This window comes from Canis aureus, chromosome 5 (assembly GCF_053574225.1).
Source record: "Canis aureus isolate CA01 chromosome 5, VMU_Caureus_v.1.0, whole genome shotgun sequence".
Lineage (NCBI taxonomy): Eukaryota > Metazoa > Chordata > Mammalia > Carnivora > Canidae > Canis > Canis aureus.
Window position 1 is genome coordinate 37045355 of NC_135615.1, and position 17406 is coordinate 37062760.

General features: G+C 40.8%; 3 protein-coding genes across 4 annotated transcripts in view; 1 reads left to right on the forward strand and 2 right to left on the reverse strand.

Moving 5' to 3' along the window:
- Positions 1–2054: 2054 nt before the first annotated feature.
- On the reverse strand, positions 2055–4789 carry LOC144313997 (mitochondrial ornithine transporter 1-like). Its single transcript, XM_077897570.1, has one exon. The coding sequence runs from the start codon at positions 4641–4643 to the stop codon at positions 3738–3740; it is 906 nt and encodes a 301-aa protein (XP_077753696.1). The 5' UTR covers positions 4644–4789; the 3' UTR covers positions 2055–3737.
- A 137-nt stretch (positions 4790–4926) lies between these two features.
- Positions 4927–17406, forward strand: part of LOC144313998 (protocadherin gamma-C5) — a 183459-nt gene continuing 170979 nt past the window's right edge. The window contains exon 1 of one of the 2 annotated variants that reach the window (XM_077897595.1): positions 4927–5059. The gene's annotated coding sequence lies outside the window, so the exon portion shown is untranslated. Of the gene's footprint in view, positions 5060–15191; positions 15401–17406 lie in introns of those variants that run through there. The other variant, XM_077897594.1, reaches the window with a different exon arrangement.
- On the reverse strand, positions 12762–15079 carry TAF7 (TATA-box binding protein associated factor 7). Its single transcript, XM_077897605.1, has one exon. The coding sequence runs from the start codon at positions 14331–14333 to the stop codon at positions 13284–13286; it is 1050 nt and encodes a 349-aa protein (XP_077753731.1). The 5' UTR covers positions 14334–15079; the 3' UTR covers positions 12762–13283.

The following is a 17406-nucleotide window of genomic DNA, read 5'->3' on the forward strand; positions in this document are numbered from 1 at the left end:
TCTGGGATGGAGTCCCACATTGGGCTCCCTGAGGGGAGACTGCTTTTCCCTCTACTTATGTCTCTGCCTCTCTATGTCTCTCATGAGTAAATAAATAAAATCTTAAAAAATAAATAAATTTTATTCTAGAATATCACTCTTTTAACTTGCTTTAAAACAAGCATCTAAACCATGAGATCCCTGAGGACAGAAACCAGATGTCATTAATGTCTGAATACCCTTTTACACTGTAAATGGTGTTGATTAAATATTTTATTTAGGTAAATAATAATATAAAACTCAAATTTCTTTAAATACATTATTTCAAATTACTACATTTTTTTCTGTAGTACAAATCTAAAATGATACAAATTGTACCCAAATATCAAACCATGAATTAACCAAATTGAGTGGAAAAAAGTTCTCCTGACTTAGATTTCTATCTTTCTTACCTGCCTGTTTCTATTGAAGGTATTCTAAACCTTTGCTGGACAATGTGTAGAAAGGTCTGCCTGCAACAGGGCTGAGACAATCTCACAGGTGCTAGGCAAGGGGCCTGTGGACTCTGAGGAGGTCCACTTCCTGCTGGGAGCCAGTTCTATTCTCTATTTTGGTTTAATTCAGGTCTGCTTCACTGAAGCCCCACTAAGCAGCTACTGACCACTTAAGTATGAAATTTATAGAACAGGGGAGCCTGGGTGGCTTAGTCTGTTTGGCAGCCAACTCTTGATTTTGGCTCCAGTCATGATCTTAGCGTTCTGGAATCTGAGCCCTGTGTCAGGCTTCTTGCTCAGTGGGGAATCTGCTTGAGGATTCTCTCTCCCTTTCCCTTTGTTCTTCCCCATATCCTGCACCTCCGCACACACGTGCTTTCTCTAAAAGAAATAAATCTAAAAAAATAGGCCTTACCAAGTGTACAAGTTTCCTATATTTATATGATTTTCTACTTATACTTTTAGAAATCTGTACATTCCCAAAATATTTTGGGCCTCAGTAACACATTGCTTCAAATCTTAATTTTAAAAGCTGTTCTAGGGGATCCCTGGGTGGCGCAGTGGTTTGGCGCCTGCCTTTGGCCCAGGGCGCGATCCTGGAGACCCGGGATCGAATCCCACATCGGGCTCCCGGTGCATGGAGCCTGCTTCTCCCTCTGCCTGTGTCTCTGCCTCTCTCTCTCTCTCTGTAACTATCATAAATAAATAAAAAAAATTTTTAAAAAGCTGTTCTATTATCTTCTATGTCTTATAAGTACACTTTATCTGTTATACACTTGTGCATACTTATTAAGATATAAAATACACTTGCAAGTTAAAAAAAGAACATATGTACATATAAGTAACTTAAAAATTAAGTAGAAAAATGGTTTTCTTTTATTTATTTTTAAAGATTTTATTTATTCATTTGAGAGAAAGCAAGCACAAGCAGGGGGAACAGCAGAGGGAGAGGGAGAAGCAGACTCCCCAGTGAACAGGGGGCCTGACATAGGGCTCGATCCCAGGACCCTGGGATCACAACCTGAGTGGAAGGCAGATACTTAACTGACTGCCCTCCCAGATGCCCTGAAAAATAATTATTTTTAAATAAAAAGCAAATGGAAGACCAGACATTGCTCTTGAGCACATGAAGCACAGCACTGAGCCTCCTTTCCCCCAGATGTCTGCCACAATCATCATGTGTTAACGTCTCATCTCTCTGACCCTCTTGTTTCTGGCACTGTGGCTAGAGTTACCACAGAGACTTTATGGATAGCAAAAAGCCAAAGGAAACTGGAGATTCCACAGAAGATTCCCAACGGTGATAGACACATATAGTGTGTACTGTTAGCCTGCTTATTTCAGTGTCACAGGCTTCTTAAGAACACTTTTTTATTGTGAGAAATGCTGCAGGTCTTGGAGTAGCAAAGAATAATGAGGCTTACTTTAGTTGTAACCAGAATGACCCTCTGTATACCATATGACCAAAGAACAGGTATTTGTCTATCTCCAATTCTGTGAGGATCAGATCAACTCTGTTTTTTTTTTTTGTTTTTGTTTTCTGTTTTTTTTTCAATGCTTATACACATACAGATGATATGGTTTAGTACAATTGCTTATGTTTAATTGCCTTATAAAGTCACACCTCATATACAGTCATCGGTAAAATTCCCTGATTGTCAATACCAAATTTAGAAGGTTCAAACATTGTAAAAGAATGACAAAGAGTTATATACCTTGAGATAAATTTCAGGATGGGTCAGCTCTAGCTTTATTCACTGTGGAGTGAGTGCAAGTACTAAGTTCTGTCTAGTTCTACCTGAGAGGAAAGCACTACATCTATGAATACTGTCACCTACCACTAAACAATGAGCAAAGGTTCCTTTGGCTTTAGCACTCTGTGTTCCCCTGGAAAGGTTTCTGACTAGTGGTGGCAGAGAGGACAATGAATAACCCAAAATGCATCAACAGCCCCATCCCAATAATCAATCTCTCAATCTAAAGCCCAGCAGAGGAGGAAGCTCTTTGGGATGGAAGAAGAAGGTAAGTTGGTACAGATGAAGGCTGTGCCACTCCCAAGCCCTGATGCTATAAGCCACGCCTAACTAATAATGCAGAATATGGGGTCATATTTGAAAATGAATTTCACTATTTTAAGGATAGAGCATCTTGAACTGAAAAAAAAAATCACTAAATTCTATCCTGAAATTAATAATATACCATACGTTAACTAAAGTTTAAATAAAACCCAAAACAAGATGCTTTCTGAATATACATATCTAAATATATATATAAACATAGATATAGCACAGATATATATCTAACATATATCTAAATAGAGATATCATAGATATATCTAAATATATATGTAAAATAAAATAAAGGGCAGCCCTGATGGCCCAGCAGTTTAGTGTCTGCCTTCAGCCAGGGGGCCTGATCCTGGAGACCCGGGATCTGGTTCCACGTCCAGCTCCCTGCATGGAGCCTGCTTCTCCCTCTGCCTGTGTCTCTGCCTCTCTCTCTCTCTTTGTCATGAATGAATAAAATATTTAAAAAATAAAAAAATATTTTATATATTCATTTTATATATAATATATAATCCTGCATTTACATATACTTATGTAGAGCATCTTGAGAAAATGCAGTGTAGAGCATCTTGAGAAAATGCAGGATGCTTATTCTGAAATTTTAACTCAAGAATGTAGAAGCTACACCAGCATGTGGGTATATTGTTCTTTTAAAAATCTGGATGCGTATTTGGGGTTTCAAGCACCACACAAAAGCTCTTTAAAAACTTTAATTGCCTAGTATAATGAACATATTAGGCAGAGGTTTAAAGAGACCTACATCTTAAATAGGTTAAGTCATCATTTATGACCATCTTCATGAAACATGGTTAACTCTTTCTGGTGATAGGAGATTAAACATGAAATCAAACAGTTTTACTCACAACAGATAACCAACTAAATTGCTTTACATGTACAGGTTTATACAAAAGCTGTGATATAACTATATTGACCATTTCAGATCAGGGTTATAGGCCACCTGCTCACTATGTATATCCTACCAAACACAAAAGCAACCATCTTTCTATTTTAAGACAATTATGGGCATAAATCATATGATGCAATATAGAAGTTCTTCTGTAAAGTTTAGAGTAGAAGAAAGGAAGACAAAAAATTCCCATGAAATAAAAAATAATTCCACACTGGTCCGGTACTCCATGAAACGAGAGATAAACTTAGTCCTCTAGGCATTTACTTGGATCCAGTTCACCAAGACACTTCAGTATGCTTCAAACTGGTTCATCATCATTCTCCTACTATATTCATAAGCCAAAAATAGTGACCCATTGGCAGGGAACGCTCGAATCATAGTAGCTGTCAGCCCAGAATATAAAGCTGCTGTTCCTTCATTTTTCACCACACTTAGAAGCGTTCCCAGAAACCCAGCCTTTTTTCCAGATATGGAAAGAACCTGAATTCTGGATTTGATACAATCCACTGGGTATATGACAAGCCAAAGACAAATTCCAGCAATTCCACCACTTAACATCAAAGGGACAGGGCCTAGTTCATCTTTTGATCTCCCGGAGGCAAAAAATGACCGACTCAGTTCATAGCCACAGAAGAAGAAGAAATAGCCTGGTACTTCCTGAAGTAGAGTGCTCGAAAGTCCGTGGTAGAAGCCCAAGGGGCCTTCCTTTCTAAGGATACTTTTCACGACGGACCAGATTGTATTTTGGCTTTTTGCTATTTTCCCTGACATCTCCATTTCGTACATAGTCTGTAGCCGGCACTTCACAAGCTCAGTGGGACACAGGGCCAGCGCGGCAAACGCGGAGGCGAAGGAACCCGCAGCTGCCGCCTGCAGATCGGTCAGCTTCTCCTGCTCGTCCAATCCCACCACCTTCCTCACGAGCTGTTGGCAGAAGCCATAGCACATGAAGAGGACAGAGTTCTCGGCGACGTAGGCCATCAGCGCGGGGCCGGTTCCCTTGTAGAAGCCCCGAAAGCCCACTTGGGAGTACGTTTTCAGGCAGCAGTCCACGAGGCCCTTGTACAGGCCGGGGAACGTCTGCATCTTCACTTTCACTGTGTCGAAAGGCTGCCCGGTCAGGACACACGCCGTGCCCCCAACGGCACCCGCGGTGAGGTCGATGGCGGCTTGGACGGCAGGGTTGGACTTCATGGCGCGGGCCTCTGTGGGAGGCCACCCTGGCGCTCAGGGCGGGTGGCTCACGCCCAGCCGCGCACTCTCGGCTCTGCTCTCCCTGCTCGGCCGGAGAAGCCGCTTAACCCCAGGCGAGGCCTCGGGCCACCCTCCCCGCGCACTGAAATAACCCCCCGCCCCGCCCCGCCCCGGCCGGCGGGCTCGCGCCAGGCCCTCCCGCGCGGTGCGCCCCGCGGCCCGCCGTTCTCAGGCCCGGCAACCGCCGCCGCTGCCGCCGCCGCCGCCGCCGCCCGGGGCCCTCGCCCGCCCGCCTGGGACGCAGGCTAACGCCACGCCTCCCCCGCCCCTTCCTTACGTAGGTTCCACCCAGGAGCCCGACCCGGGACTTGAACTCAAGGGTCCATGGCTTAACCGACTGAGCGCTCGGGCGCCGCGTAAGTACACACTTTTAATGAGTTTATGATACAGCGATGGAAACCTATCCGATAAATTCTTGCAGTGACGGCCAGAGACTAGACGCGGCTGTTAACCAGCGGGGGGGGGGGGGGGGGGGGAGAAAAGCTTCCCTTTCCGGCTAGACCCCCCGCCTGAAGTCAAAGGGTCAAATCTACAGATACAAAGGTTTAAATTAGGGAAGACAAACTACCGGGGTTGGGGGGCAGGTTACATTACAATTGAGGACTACTTTTGATCAGAAAACCCTTAACGTCGCCAGGACAGGATTGGCCGCGCCTCTCTGGGTCTTGCTCTTCCCTCTCCCGGGGAGGGGCGGGGGGAGGAGAAGTCAGAGGCGGGCGGATCCGCTCCGCCCTGCCCGCGGAGCTGGGTGGGGAATGGTTACTTTCGTGGGAACAACGCCAAAGATCTGCGGCTGGAGTCCTGAGAACTGGTGGCTCTGAGTCCTCATCATTTCTAGAGATAGGACGCGGCGCTTTACAACTGACTTGGGAAACGGGTATTGATACACTGGGAAGAAAGTGGATACAAAGGAGCTGTGTGGCTCCAGGGCTCTCTACTGGCTTTAAATCCCTGAAGAGCCAGAGCCTCCAGCGGCAGCAGAAGATCAGGATATAAAAAGAGAGAGAGAGAGAGAGAGAGAGAAAAGATCAGGATATAAATAAATGACAACAGGCCAAGCTTCCAAGGCAAGATGGGCTTTTGGACTTTAGCTTGAGGATACCGCTGTCAGGACACACTTTTCCCTCCCAGATAGGTGCTCATCATCCTCAGCGTTAGAATGAATTCTCTTGAGGTTTACACTCCTAAGGCCCAGTCGGTGTTGGACAGACGGAGGTAGGGCCTCTCCAAAATGGATGACCTAAGACTAATAGGTGGGGTCACCCTTTCCCCAGATGTCACCTCGGATAAGTTCCTAAAACTCATCAAGTCACAACTCGCGACCTACCGAGACCCCCCTAAAAGAACACCTGAATCAGCAAAAAACAAGAACATGCACCCTGTCTCACCTTATCACATAAAACCACATGTCCCTAACCACCCCATTTTTTCCCCCTTAATTTGCACAGGCATAAAAAAAAACACACACACACACACACACCCCTTCCCCTCCTGGGCGCGACTTCCCTGACTCAGGCCTCCTCTCCGAGTCATGGAACCTCACCCGGGAGCGCTCCCTATTAAAGCACTCTCAGATCTACCGCCTGGCTCTGCTGTCTTTAATTTTCTCCACCAATCATTGAAAAAAAAAACAAACTCTAACAGTCAGTATTTTACTTCAGTGGTAAAAATGAAATGGAGAGGGGGCAGGAAGTAGGCTAAAACAATTCCCTCTTCGGAAAACTTTCCTTGTCAGATTATCTTCGGGTGTCAATGAATAGATAAAAGTGAGGCACTGTAAAGCAGATGATGTGTGAATAGCTTGCCAACAGGTAGACTTCCTTGTATTAGAGAGTGATCTGGCCTTTTCTTTGGAGAATGCCCAAATGTCAGTACTTGATTTCTTTTCGCTGGACCACATGGTTTTTTCAGAGAATAATCTTCAGATCTTAACTCTGTGTTGTGTGTCTGTGTGATATGTATGCCTTGGATATTGATTTAATGAGAGCAAGAATGGGAAAAAAGGGGTGACATTACCACAGTATATATAGATTCTCAGATAATTTTTTTGATGCCATACACTTCCTTATCTGTGCCTGTTTTTTTCTGAGTTTGAGCCTTCTTTGGTTCAATTTACCTAAAAAGTATACTTTCCATCTGTGGGCTGGGGAAGGAAGAGTCATCCAAGGGAGGGCTAGGGATCCTGGACATCCCACAACAATGAATATACTTTAATAAATCCCATATGTCCAGCTGCATACCTTTCTCCCTTCCTTGGAAACTTCTGCCTGCAAACACTGAGCTTCCCACAGGTTCTATATCAAGTGGCTTTGTCTCTCTTTGTATACTACTGCCTTTCAGACATTTAGCATGTAACTTTCTTTGATCTTTGAATTAATTTATCTGTCCTTCCTCTGCTTTGGCCTTCTGAAAAGGCCATTCACTGTCTCATCACTTACTCTTTTGACCTTGAGGCTTTTTTGTTATCTTGGTAAACTTTTTGACAGAGAAACTATGTGAGAACACTCCGCTTTTTTTACACTGGAGAAAGATTTTAAAATTCTTCATGTGAAAAAATAAAATAAAATAAAATTCTTCATGTGAGAACACTCTGCCTTTTTACACTAGAAAAATATTTTTAAATTCTTTTTTTTAAGTAAACTCTACCTCTAACTGGGGCTAGACCTTACAAGCCCAAGATCAAGGGTTGCATGCTCTCCTGGCTTCAACAGCCAAATTCCCTGAGGGATTTTTTGTTGTTTTGATATTACCCCCAAGGAAGAAGGGGGGAAAGAGCGTATTTTAATATTTATTGTGGAGACCCTATCAAGTTATCTATAAGTGCTTTCAAGATTTCAATGACCACTGATTGTCAATTAATTAGATCTGGTTCATTGTTCATTATTTTAAAAAACACGTACTGAGTTTATACAAACACAAGATATACAGTAAACTGCAATAAATCAACTGCTTTTGCATTAAGTTCATATATACGTTTTCAAGAAGCCAAATTAGTGATCCAAGCCAGGGATCACAAGGGCATTAATAGGGAAATGGTCTATACCTTCATTGAATTGCCAGGTATAGTTGCATAACTAGTAGAGACAGAGATCAAGTGCCATGAATTATTTTTTTAAGATTTTATTTATTTATTTATTCATGAGAGACACAGAGAGAGAGGCAGAGACACAGGCAGAGGGAGAAGCAGGCTCCATGCAGGGAGCCCGACATGGGACTCGATCCTGGGTCTCCAGGATCACACCCTGAGCCAAAGGCAAACACTTTAACTGCTGAGCCACCTAGGCGTCCCAAGTGCCATGAATTAAACTAAACTGCTGGATTTGGAGAGAACAAATTCCAGCATATATTATATCACTGCCCACATAATAGGTAAGCAACTGCAACCATTTTTTTATTCTAACCAAAATGATGATGCTTCTGTTTTAAATTTAAGCAGTCTTCCCAAGCATACGCATCAGATAATAATGGCAAAGAATTTCCAGCTTCTCTTTGAAGACCATTACTCTTGACCAGATAAATGCCCAAATCACACGCTCCCTAGCAGTTATTAGATTGAATAGCTAGATAGAATTACCAGAGAAAGTGGAGTGTGAGCTAAGGCCTGAATGACAAAAAGCCAAACATGAGAGTATCTGAGACTGTTCCAGGAAAAGGGAACTGTACATGCTAAATAAAGCTCTTGTGGTGAAAGAGAAATTGGCATTTGAAGTACAGATAAAAGTCCAGTATGGCTGCTGTGTAGTGAGTAGTCTTCCCAGTCTATATTTTCACATAGAATTCTTACTGAGTAATAAAAGATAAGAACCAGAGTTTGATCTCCAAATTAAAAACGTCAGGCTTTATGACACTGGGAACTGAATATAAAGATCTCATTTACCTAGTCTGTAGATACAATGAAAATTGGATATTGATATGTTTATTCCAGCATTTGATATAATGAAAAAATTAGAGATGTGTGGGTGGCAGAGGTTGAGCGTCTGCCTTCGGCTCAGGGCATGATCCCAGAGTCCCAGGATCAAGTCCCGAGCTGGGCTCCCTGCATGAAGCCTGCTTCTCCCTCTGCCTGTGTCTCTGCCTCTCTCTCTCTGTGTCTCTCATGAATAAGTAAATAAATAAAATCTTTTAAAAAAACCTTTTTTAAATGAATAACCTGAATGACCAGCAATAAGGGAGTGGATAAAATGTTTTTTAAAAACCTGTATCATAACAGAAGCAGTAAATCTACATATACTGATAAGGATACTTATATATTTGAGTCATAAATTTTATAGTAGTGTCTACAAAAAAATCATATATACTTTTTCTTTATAAAACTACATAAATATACATAACTAATTGTACACCAAATAAAGGCCTGGAATCATGTATCTCAAAATGTTAAGTTTACAAAGTTGGTGTGAAAGGGACTTTACCTTTTGTCTTTTGTACTATCCTGCACTGGAGCCACTTGGGTGGCTCAGTCTGTTAAGGGTCTGCATTTGGCTCAGGTCATGATCCCAGGGTCCTAGGATTGAGCCCCAGGTCTAGCTCCCTACCCAGTGGGATGTCTGCTTGTCCTTCTGCCCCTCCCCGTTCATGGTCTCTTTCTCTCTCTCTCTCAAATAAATAAAATATTTAAAAAATATATCTGCAGTGTTTAATATTGAGAACTGTACCCTGACTATATACCATACTCATTAGCCAAGGGAACTGTGAGAAAAGTGCATCCTTTTGATAACACAGGACTTAACTTTATTTATTTTTTTTTAATTTTTTATTTATTTATGATAGTTACACAGAGAGAGAGAGAGGCGCAGAGACATAGGCAGAGGGAGAAGCAGGCTCCATGCACCGGGAGCCCGACGTGGGATTCGATCCTGGGTCTCCAGGATCGCGCCCTGAGCCAAAGGCAGGCGCCAAACCGCTGCGCCACCCAGGGATCCCAGGACTTAACTTTAAAAGGGAAATGGATCTCTATCTTCTTAAGTTTTTCTCTTTTGAAGTTTGCCAAAGAGATTAATTACTCTTCCGGATTTCTAAATACAAAGCCACGTTATTAAAAAAATCAAGTAAAAGACAAAATTATAGTAGTTAGCTGAGTCAGTTTATGCTACAGATATAAACAGATATGCTGCAGAAGTAAACTGTCTTCTGTTGTAATTAGATTTTTTCATTTGAAATCAGCCACTTAAAATGGATTTTTTAATACTTTTCTTCTTGATCATTTTTTTTAATTTTTTTATTTTTTTATTTTTATTTATTCATGATAGGCACACAGTGAGAGAGAGAGAGGCAGAGACACAGGCAGAGGGAGAAGCAGGCTCCATGCACTGGGAGCCTGACGTGGGATTCGATCCCAGATCTCCAGGATCGCGCCCTGGGCCAAAGGCAGGCACCAAACCGCTGCGCCACCCAGGGATCCCTCTTCTTGACCATTTTTAATTCAAATAATTATTTAATCCCTGTTATGTTCAGACACTAGTAAATAGGCAATAATAGATTGCTTTTACTGTTAATTTGCTGTATTTCAGGCATTGTTCTAAGTCCTTTATTTGTATCAACTAGATATACATAGTATTATCACAATGTTATTTAATGATGAGAATACTAAGAAAAAACAGATTAAGTTACTGGCCCAAGAGCACACAACTAATAGGTCACTGAGCTAGCATACAAATCCAGGCACTGCATCTTTTGACCTTGCAATCTTAATCTCTTTTTCTTTAGTAAGTTTACAGTAACTAACAAGCCAAACTGCCTACTCTCAGTGAACTTACAGCCTAGTAAGCCTACTAGGATGAGCCATAGGTAGTTTACACTTTGGTATGACAAATGCTTAAGACTATTTTAGAGTACATGAGATTTTAATAGACACTAAATGTTTAGTTCAGTACTTCATATCCAGTGTTGGTACTGTGTGGCACAATAAGTATTTGTGGAATGACAGGGAAACACTGAGTAGAGGCAAAGCCGTAACTGAGTTGCTCTAGATGGAGATCAAGACAGCCTTGCTAAAGTTAGTAATATTTAGTTTGAGAACTGAAGGTTAAGTAGGGTTTGACCAAATATGTCTTTTAGATAGTGACGTAAAATAAGTGAGAGGATGTGGTGAGATGAGGGTGAAAAGGTAATTTATGCACTCACAATCTGTCTTTTTAAAAATATAAACTTAGTTTTGGGGTACCTGGGTGGCTCAGTCAGTTAAGTGTCTGCTTTTGGCTGTCATGATCCCAGGGTTCTGAGATTGAGCCCTGCATCAGGCTCCCTGCTCTGAAGGAAGCCTGCTTCTCCTTATCCCTGCCACTCCCCTGTGCTTATGCCATCAAATAAATAAGTAAAATCTTTAAAATATATATATTTATAAACTTAATCCTGAAAGCAGTGGTGTAACATTAAAGGGTTTTAAGAAGGGGAATGACATGATCATATATATCCTAGGGAGATCACTTTGGTGACCAAGTCAAAAAACTAAATTGGATAAGAAAAAAAAAGTTTGTACACATACTCACAACCAGTTAGAGAGCTACTGCCAATTGCTAGGCAAGAGATAATAATGACTTGAACTAGGGCAGTGTCAGGGGATGAAGTAGTGATTTAAAGTGCTTTTTAGGAAGTAGACTCAGTAGTCCATGGGTGAGTGGTCAAAGTTATGGCTTATGCTTCTAGCTTCATTAACTGGAATGTGTAGTAGGGCCATATATTTTCACTTAAGTCATAATACAAGGAGGTAGAGCAGGTTTTTAAAGGAGGAAATGAGTTCCATTTTGAACAAGAGTTGAGTTGCCTGAGGGATACTTACAAGGATTTCCAATACACAGGTGAATATACTAAATCTAAACATTGATGGGATCAGGCTGAGAAACAAGGATTTGAGAATCAGCATAGTGCTAGTAACTGAAAGAGTAGTCCCACAATCACTAGACAATTTTGTTACTGTATGCAGCATCTCTCATTCCTATATAGATGAACTCAGCCTTCACTGGTGTTGACACCTTCACAAGAATAAATTATTTTGATAAATAACTCACTGTAAAAGGTAAATATAGTGGGAGCTTTTCAGTATCGATGCTGTTAAGTGTAGCAAGATACTAAAGGTACTAAAACAGAATTTATTACCTACCATCCTAAAATACTAAGAAAACTTGCTTCTTCTTGTTTGCAAAAATCAAGAAATAATCCAAAGTTTGGATACTGGGAGAAACCTTAAGCCTCTATATTCTGTACTGAAATCTGAAAAGTATGACAACATTTTGGTAAAAGAGAAATGAGGAGATAATCTGAGAGAAAAATTAGTCCTGTGAGATCTCCAAACATTAGCATGTATGATTTTAGACTTGAGACGTCTGGACAATTAACATTTCACCATTGCTGTTTCTTATCAAATACAACTAAATCAGGCTTTAAATGTTTGCTTCATGAGGCCAATTTTCAAGCTAACTTTGACTCCTCCCGTCAGAAGTGAACTGCAAAATGCAACTCTGCATTTTGTCAAATTTTTCAGTTTTCACAAATAGCTCGTGCCAAGGCATTACATTAGAATCTTAAGAATATATGAAAAATTTTAAAGAAACTTTGAAATATCCCACTATAGTGATGACTTCCTTTTGAACAATTTTGACGAACATGGACATATCACCTGAGTTCTGTACATACTATTAAATAATTGCAGGAATGGAAGTTGAAAATATTTAGAAATGCAATCAATCCAAAACAATGGGTTGATTACGTGAACAGTACGTAAGAGCCTTTGCTTTGTTTCTACTATTTTAACAAGATGAGTGTAGTGCTTTAAAAAAAAAAAAAAAGACAAAAATAGACCTTCATGTACAAAAGTTAGGATAGTTTAGGAAGGTTCTGTACGTAGTATTTTCTTAACCTACATATGTAACAGGTGGGTTGGAAAGTTAACATAAAGCAAAGACAGATTTCCCAATCTTTTTGACCCTACTGTGTTTTCTTAAAACTCAACATAACTTCTTTCCCTACAAAACAGGATCAAATCAGTCATTAAACCCCACCAAGAGACCACCTCACCAGAGGACCTGATACCCACTACCCCTTAAAGAGCAAGACACATCATGAGGTGAAAATTAGTTGCTTTTATTTATTGTTAAAACAACTTTTTGAAATGGTTTATAACCCTACATACATAAGAACGCTTTGAATACCTGGGAAAATAGCTACTACTTCATGGGAAAACATGCAAACCAACATCACTGCCTGCACACTAGACTCTGCTTACTGATTTCTGATGGCATCACAGAGAAGGAACAGCCACTCTGGCAAATGGAGAAACAGCAGCAAAATCCTTCAGTAAAGTTTTAATTACTAAGGTTACACTGTTCATTCCACTGAGCCTACAATTTTCCTACAATCACTTATCTGTCTATACATTCTTACTTTCTACAGGATACAGAGCAAAGTGGTTCTGACAAACAAGATAGCAATTCACATATTTGTAAGACAAATTCAGTAGATAAGTGAAGAAAATGAGAACTACTGCAGTTATATCTAGTCCAGGTGTGATGAAGCCAAGATTCTTCTTTCAATGCTAAGGAATGAAAGCAGTCTTAGGAATGAAATTAAATACGAGAGCTCTTTTCACTTCTCCAGGAGTGATTCTAGCTCTTCCTGCAAAGAGCTGAGCTGCTCCCTTTCTCTGTCTTCCTTTTGTTTGAGTTCATCCAGCACGGCCTGAAATCTATTCTTGAGAGCCAGGTTTTCGACTTTCATAATGAGATCCTCCTGTCGTTTTGCCCTATCCTGGGTCTCTTGTAGTTTGCCTTTCATATTATCAATCTGTTTCTGAATTCCCATAACCAGTTGGTTGGTCCCCTCATTTTCTTGGTGCTGTTCATCTGATTCATTCAGCTTCTCCTGTAGCTGTCTTTCCAGATCTTCCTCAGTGTCAATGATGTTTATATCTTCTTCATCTTGATGCTGCGTCTCATCTTCATCTTCACTGCTGCTACTGAGGTCATTGAATATCTCCCGAAGCTCATCATGTTCTAATGAGTCATGGCCCTGCCTGTGACCAGACATTCCTGGAGAAGATATATCAAGGCCTTGATTTTCTGTTTCTTTTGTTTCATCTTCAGCAATTATCTCCCAACGAGTACTCACAGCTTCAGCATCTGTACTTAGCAACCGCTTCACTTCCTTCTCCACATCTGGAGATTCAATATACTTCTTCTTTGCTGTCTTCCGAAACCTTCTCTTTCTGACATTTTTTAGAGGCAGAGTAATTCCATGGTTCCATATAAACTTCTTCTCTTTGTCCTTATCCTTTTTCTTGCTTGCTTTGGGATCAGTAGTAGCAACTGGTTCCTCCACAGGAGGATAGAGATCACCATCAACTGTGGAGACAAGCATCTGACATATATCAGCTGTCTTGTAAAAAGTTTTTTTATCAATGGTTTTCAGGCTTTCCATAACACATGGCAGATCTACCAATTTGGAGGCCAATGGAACCCGGTCCACTCTGACGATTCCGTGACGTCCATCAGGGTGTAACTCAATTGTCAGTCTGTCCTTCAGATTGACATGACCAGACTGTACTGCCCGTCTCACAGTAGAGGCATATTCCGGAGGTAGCCGTAAAATAAACTGGCTCTCCAGTTCGTGAGGAGCATCATCTTTGCTCTTACTCATCTTTCCTTCTTTGAGACTCACTTCTCAACCACCACTTGTTGCACTTTAAGTTCCAGCTACTGACAACAGGTGGAGGCCAGTTTGTTATGAACTGAAATCCTTAATTACAAAAGTTTTAAGCAGAATAGGAGCTAAGCGTCTACTGTGAATTAAGGCCCAAGTCTTTATAAATCTGCTGTGATTGAAATACCAGTCGTTAGGGACACTAATCAATTAAGTCCATTTAAAACTATTAGCTGCAATTCAAGTTCCAACCTCTAGATGCCGCTGCCGGACAATGCAGACCGAGCTACCTAGCAGGAAAGCAAATGGCGGCTACTGCGAAATGATTTTCGACACAAAAAGTAAGGCCCAGCAGACACTCCCATTTTACACTCTCTCCCGGAACAAAGGTATTCAAAAAGCAGAACGCAGTGAGCTTTCTTCGCCTTGGGTACTTACAATCCAGTGACGATTATAAACCCAGCTTCTCCGGATAGGAGCGAGCGGAAGAGGCAGCCACTCCGAGCAAGACGGCCAGGAGCCGAGGGTCTCCTTCTTTATTCCTTTGTTCTTCCCAGGTCTTAGGAAAGTGATCCGCTACCGATTATCAACGAAATGCCGACGGCGGGCAGTGCGAAATCTCGCCGAGATCCGCAGCGCCAGACTCGGCAGCTCCGCAGCTCGGGGGATCTCAGTCCGGAGCTGCAGACCTAGCGGAGAAGAAAGCACTACGTCACACCGTGGGGCGGCTATGAGTGACAGCACGATTAAAGCGGAAGTCCGGGCTGCCCCAGCGCGCGCAGGCGCAATTACGTTATCCGGGGACTTGTCCTCTCGCGATGATTTGACTTTACGCGAGAAAACGATAAATGTTTCATAAAGAGCTGTTGGTTTGAAAATATTTACAGACAAACATTGCAGCGAAGACATTGGCCCTCGCGTTCACCTTTCCCGCTCCGCTAAGCCAGAACATTTATTGGTCGCCGTGGTCCGGTTATCTCCTAGGCTTCTGAGTGATTTCCGGAAACAGGGCGTCCGTGCAGAAATCGTCTTTGCCTTTTGGAACATCTCGGATGCTCCCCACGGTATATCCATTCTGGAGCAGATACAAGAATTATAGTTAACTATAATTGTTATATATATAACAGTGCATTTTAAACTACTCAAATCAGTGGAGTGAGAAGGACATGCTGACCACTATATCATTCTAAGTATATGTTTTGTTAATTATGGAAAATGCCTGGAGGGGACCCATGCCTTAGGGACTCTTTCTTTTTTGAAAAACCACAAGGGTACATGAGTTATTCCTCTTTTTAATATGTTTGACGTAGATCTAAATGTAAACAAAGAAGCGAGTGTTCTTCTGGAGGCATATATTCGTTTAGAACATAATTATCTGACAAACGGTCTGATTGAAGTAGAATAAAATTGAAGTATTACTCCCTGTCACGCATTTGCCTGTACTTTTTAAGTTAGGAATTTTTTTTTCATTCCACATCTACTCTTTTGAAACTGTTTTCTGCTTGTCACTTCTACGGGTAGTGAGGTACTCATTTGCATGTTTTGTAGTGTTTAGGCCTAAATATGTAACAGTTTACATTTGCTCCTATTCATTTCCATTTATTTTTTAATAGGATCAGTTTGGTTAAGCATCAAGGTCATTAAAATTTTGTTTCTGTCTTCTAAAATATGAACAACTTCATCTAAATTTAAGCAAACTCATTTAAAATGTGATTAACACTTTCAGAATTCGTTTTGTTTAGGTACTTGACTGTTTCTCTTGCACCAGATTGGAAGCTCTGTGATAATCAGGGAGTTTTTGATATCCCTGTTCATGGTGTCCCAGGACCTATTACCAAAACATGGGAAACACAAAAAAATATTTGCTAATTGAATGAAAGTTGATTCATTTAGAAATGACATATAGTCTGTTTCCCATAATAAATAATTTGTGAGAGACAATACATTCTAAAATGAGACAGAGCTACTTTATATATATTTTCTCTCTAGCCAAGGGCAGTGCCAATTGTGAGTGGAGAGGTTTCCTAAAAGTGCGTGTGAATGTGTCTGTTTTGGTTTAGGTAGTCTGTGGTATTGGGTGTCATGTGAGGAAATTAAAATGGCCTGGCACCAGTTTGGATTTTTTTAAATTAAGTTTGAAGGAGAAATTACATTCTTCCAGATAACTACATTCGTTCTCTTTGTTCTATAATGTGTTGCAGAATATTAGCTGATTTCAAACTGTAATTTCCCAGAATCATCTATTTCCTCTTTTTGAAGGTGAACTTTCAGTGTGTCTGTCCCTTAATTATACCTGGTTTTATTTATCTTATACATATAGGAGGATATCTGCTGGCTTCTGCATAGCACTTTATTTAACCATATAAAATGTAAGGATATGCCTATACATAAAAATAATCCAAGTATTGTTTGCATTTTAATTGCCTGGCTTTTTTGATGCTCAAATATCCTTGTCACAGAAAATAAGATAAATTCTATGTTATTCTGATCTGTCAAAATTATGATATATTTTAGTTAATAAAGCTTTAAATGGAATATTGTCAGAGATAATTAAAAGGATTAACTGAAATTTTCCCTAAAGTATCTGCCTCCTTCAATCCTGAACATATTTTATGCTTTTGAGTTTAACACATTTTGTAAATGCTGTTTTTTTTAGGAAAAATTACATCAATTCTAAAATGAAGGGCTGGGGGCATCTGGGCGGCTTAGTGGTTTAGCGTCTGCCTTTGGCTCAGGGCGTGATCCCAGAGTCCCCAGATCGAGTCCCGCATTGGGCTCCCTGCATGGAGCCTGCTTCTCCTCTGCCTGAGTCTCTGCCTCTGTGTCTCTCATGAATAAATACATAAAATCTTAAAAAAAAAATAAGACTAAGGGCTCTCCCATTTCACCCACTACCCTAATGTTTATTGATTAATCCAGGTTTTTTAAAAATCAAATCCATTAGGGATACAGAAACACTCTAAACTGATGAAGGAATTACATTCCTGTGGTTGTTCCATGATATATCTAAGATACTAGCAAACCAAAGATTTGGGGAGAGCAAAAAATTCACCATTGTGGTAACAAGTCC

What these genes read in the sequence shown, in the direction of transcription:
- LOC144313997 (XM_077897570.1), bottom strand. Translation starts at nt 4,643, where the DNA reads ATGAAGTCCAACCCTGCCGTCCAAGCCGCCATCGACCTCACCGCGGGT.
- TAF7 (XM_077897605.1), bottom strand. Translation starts at nt 14,333, where the DNA reads ATGAGTAAGAGCAAAGATGATGCTCCTCACGAACTGGAGAGCCAGTTT.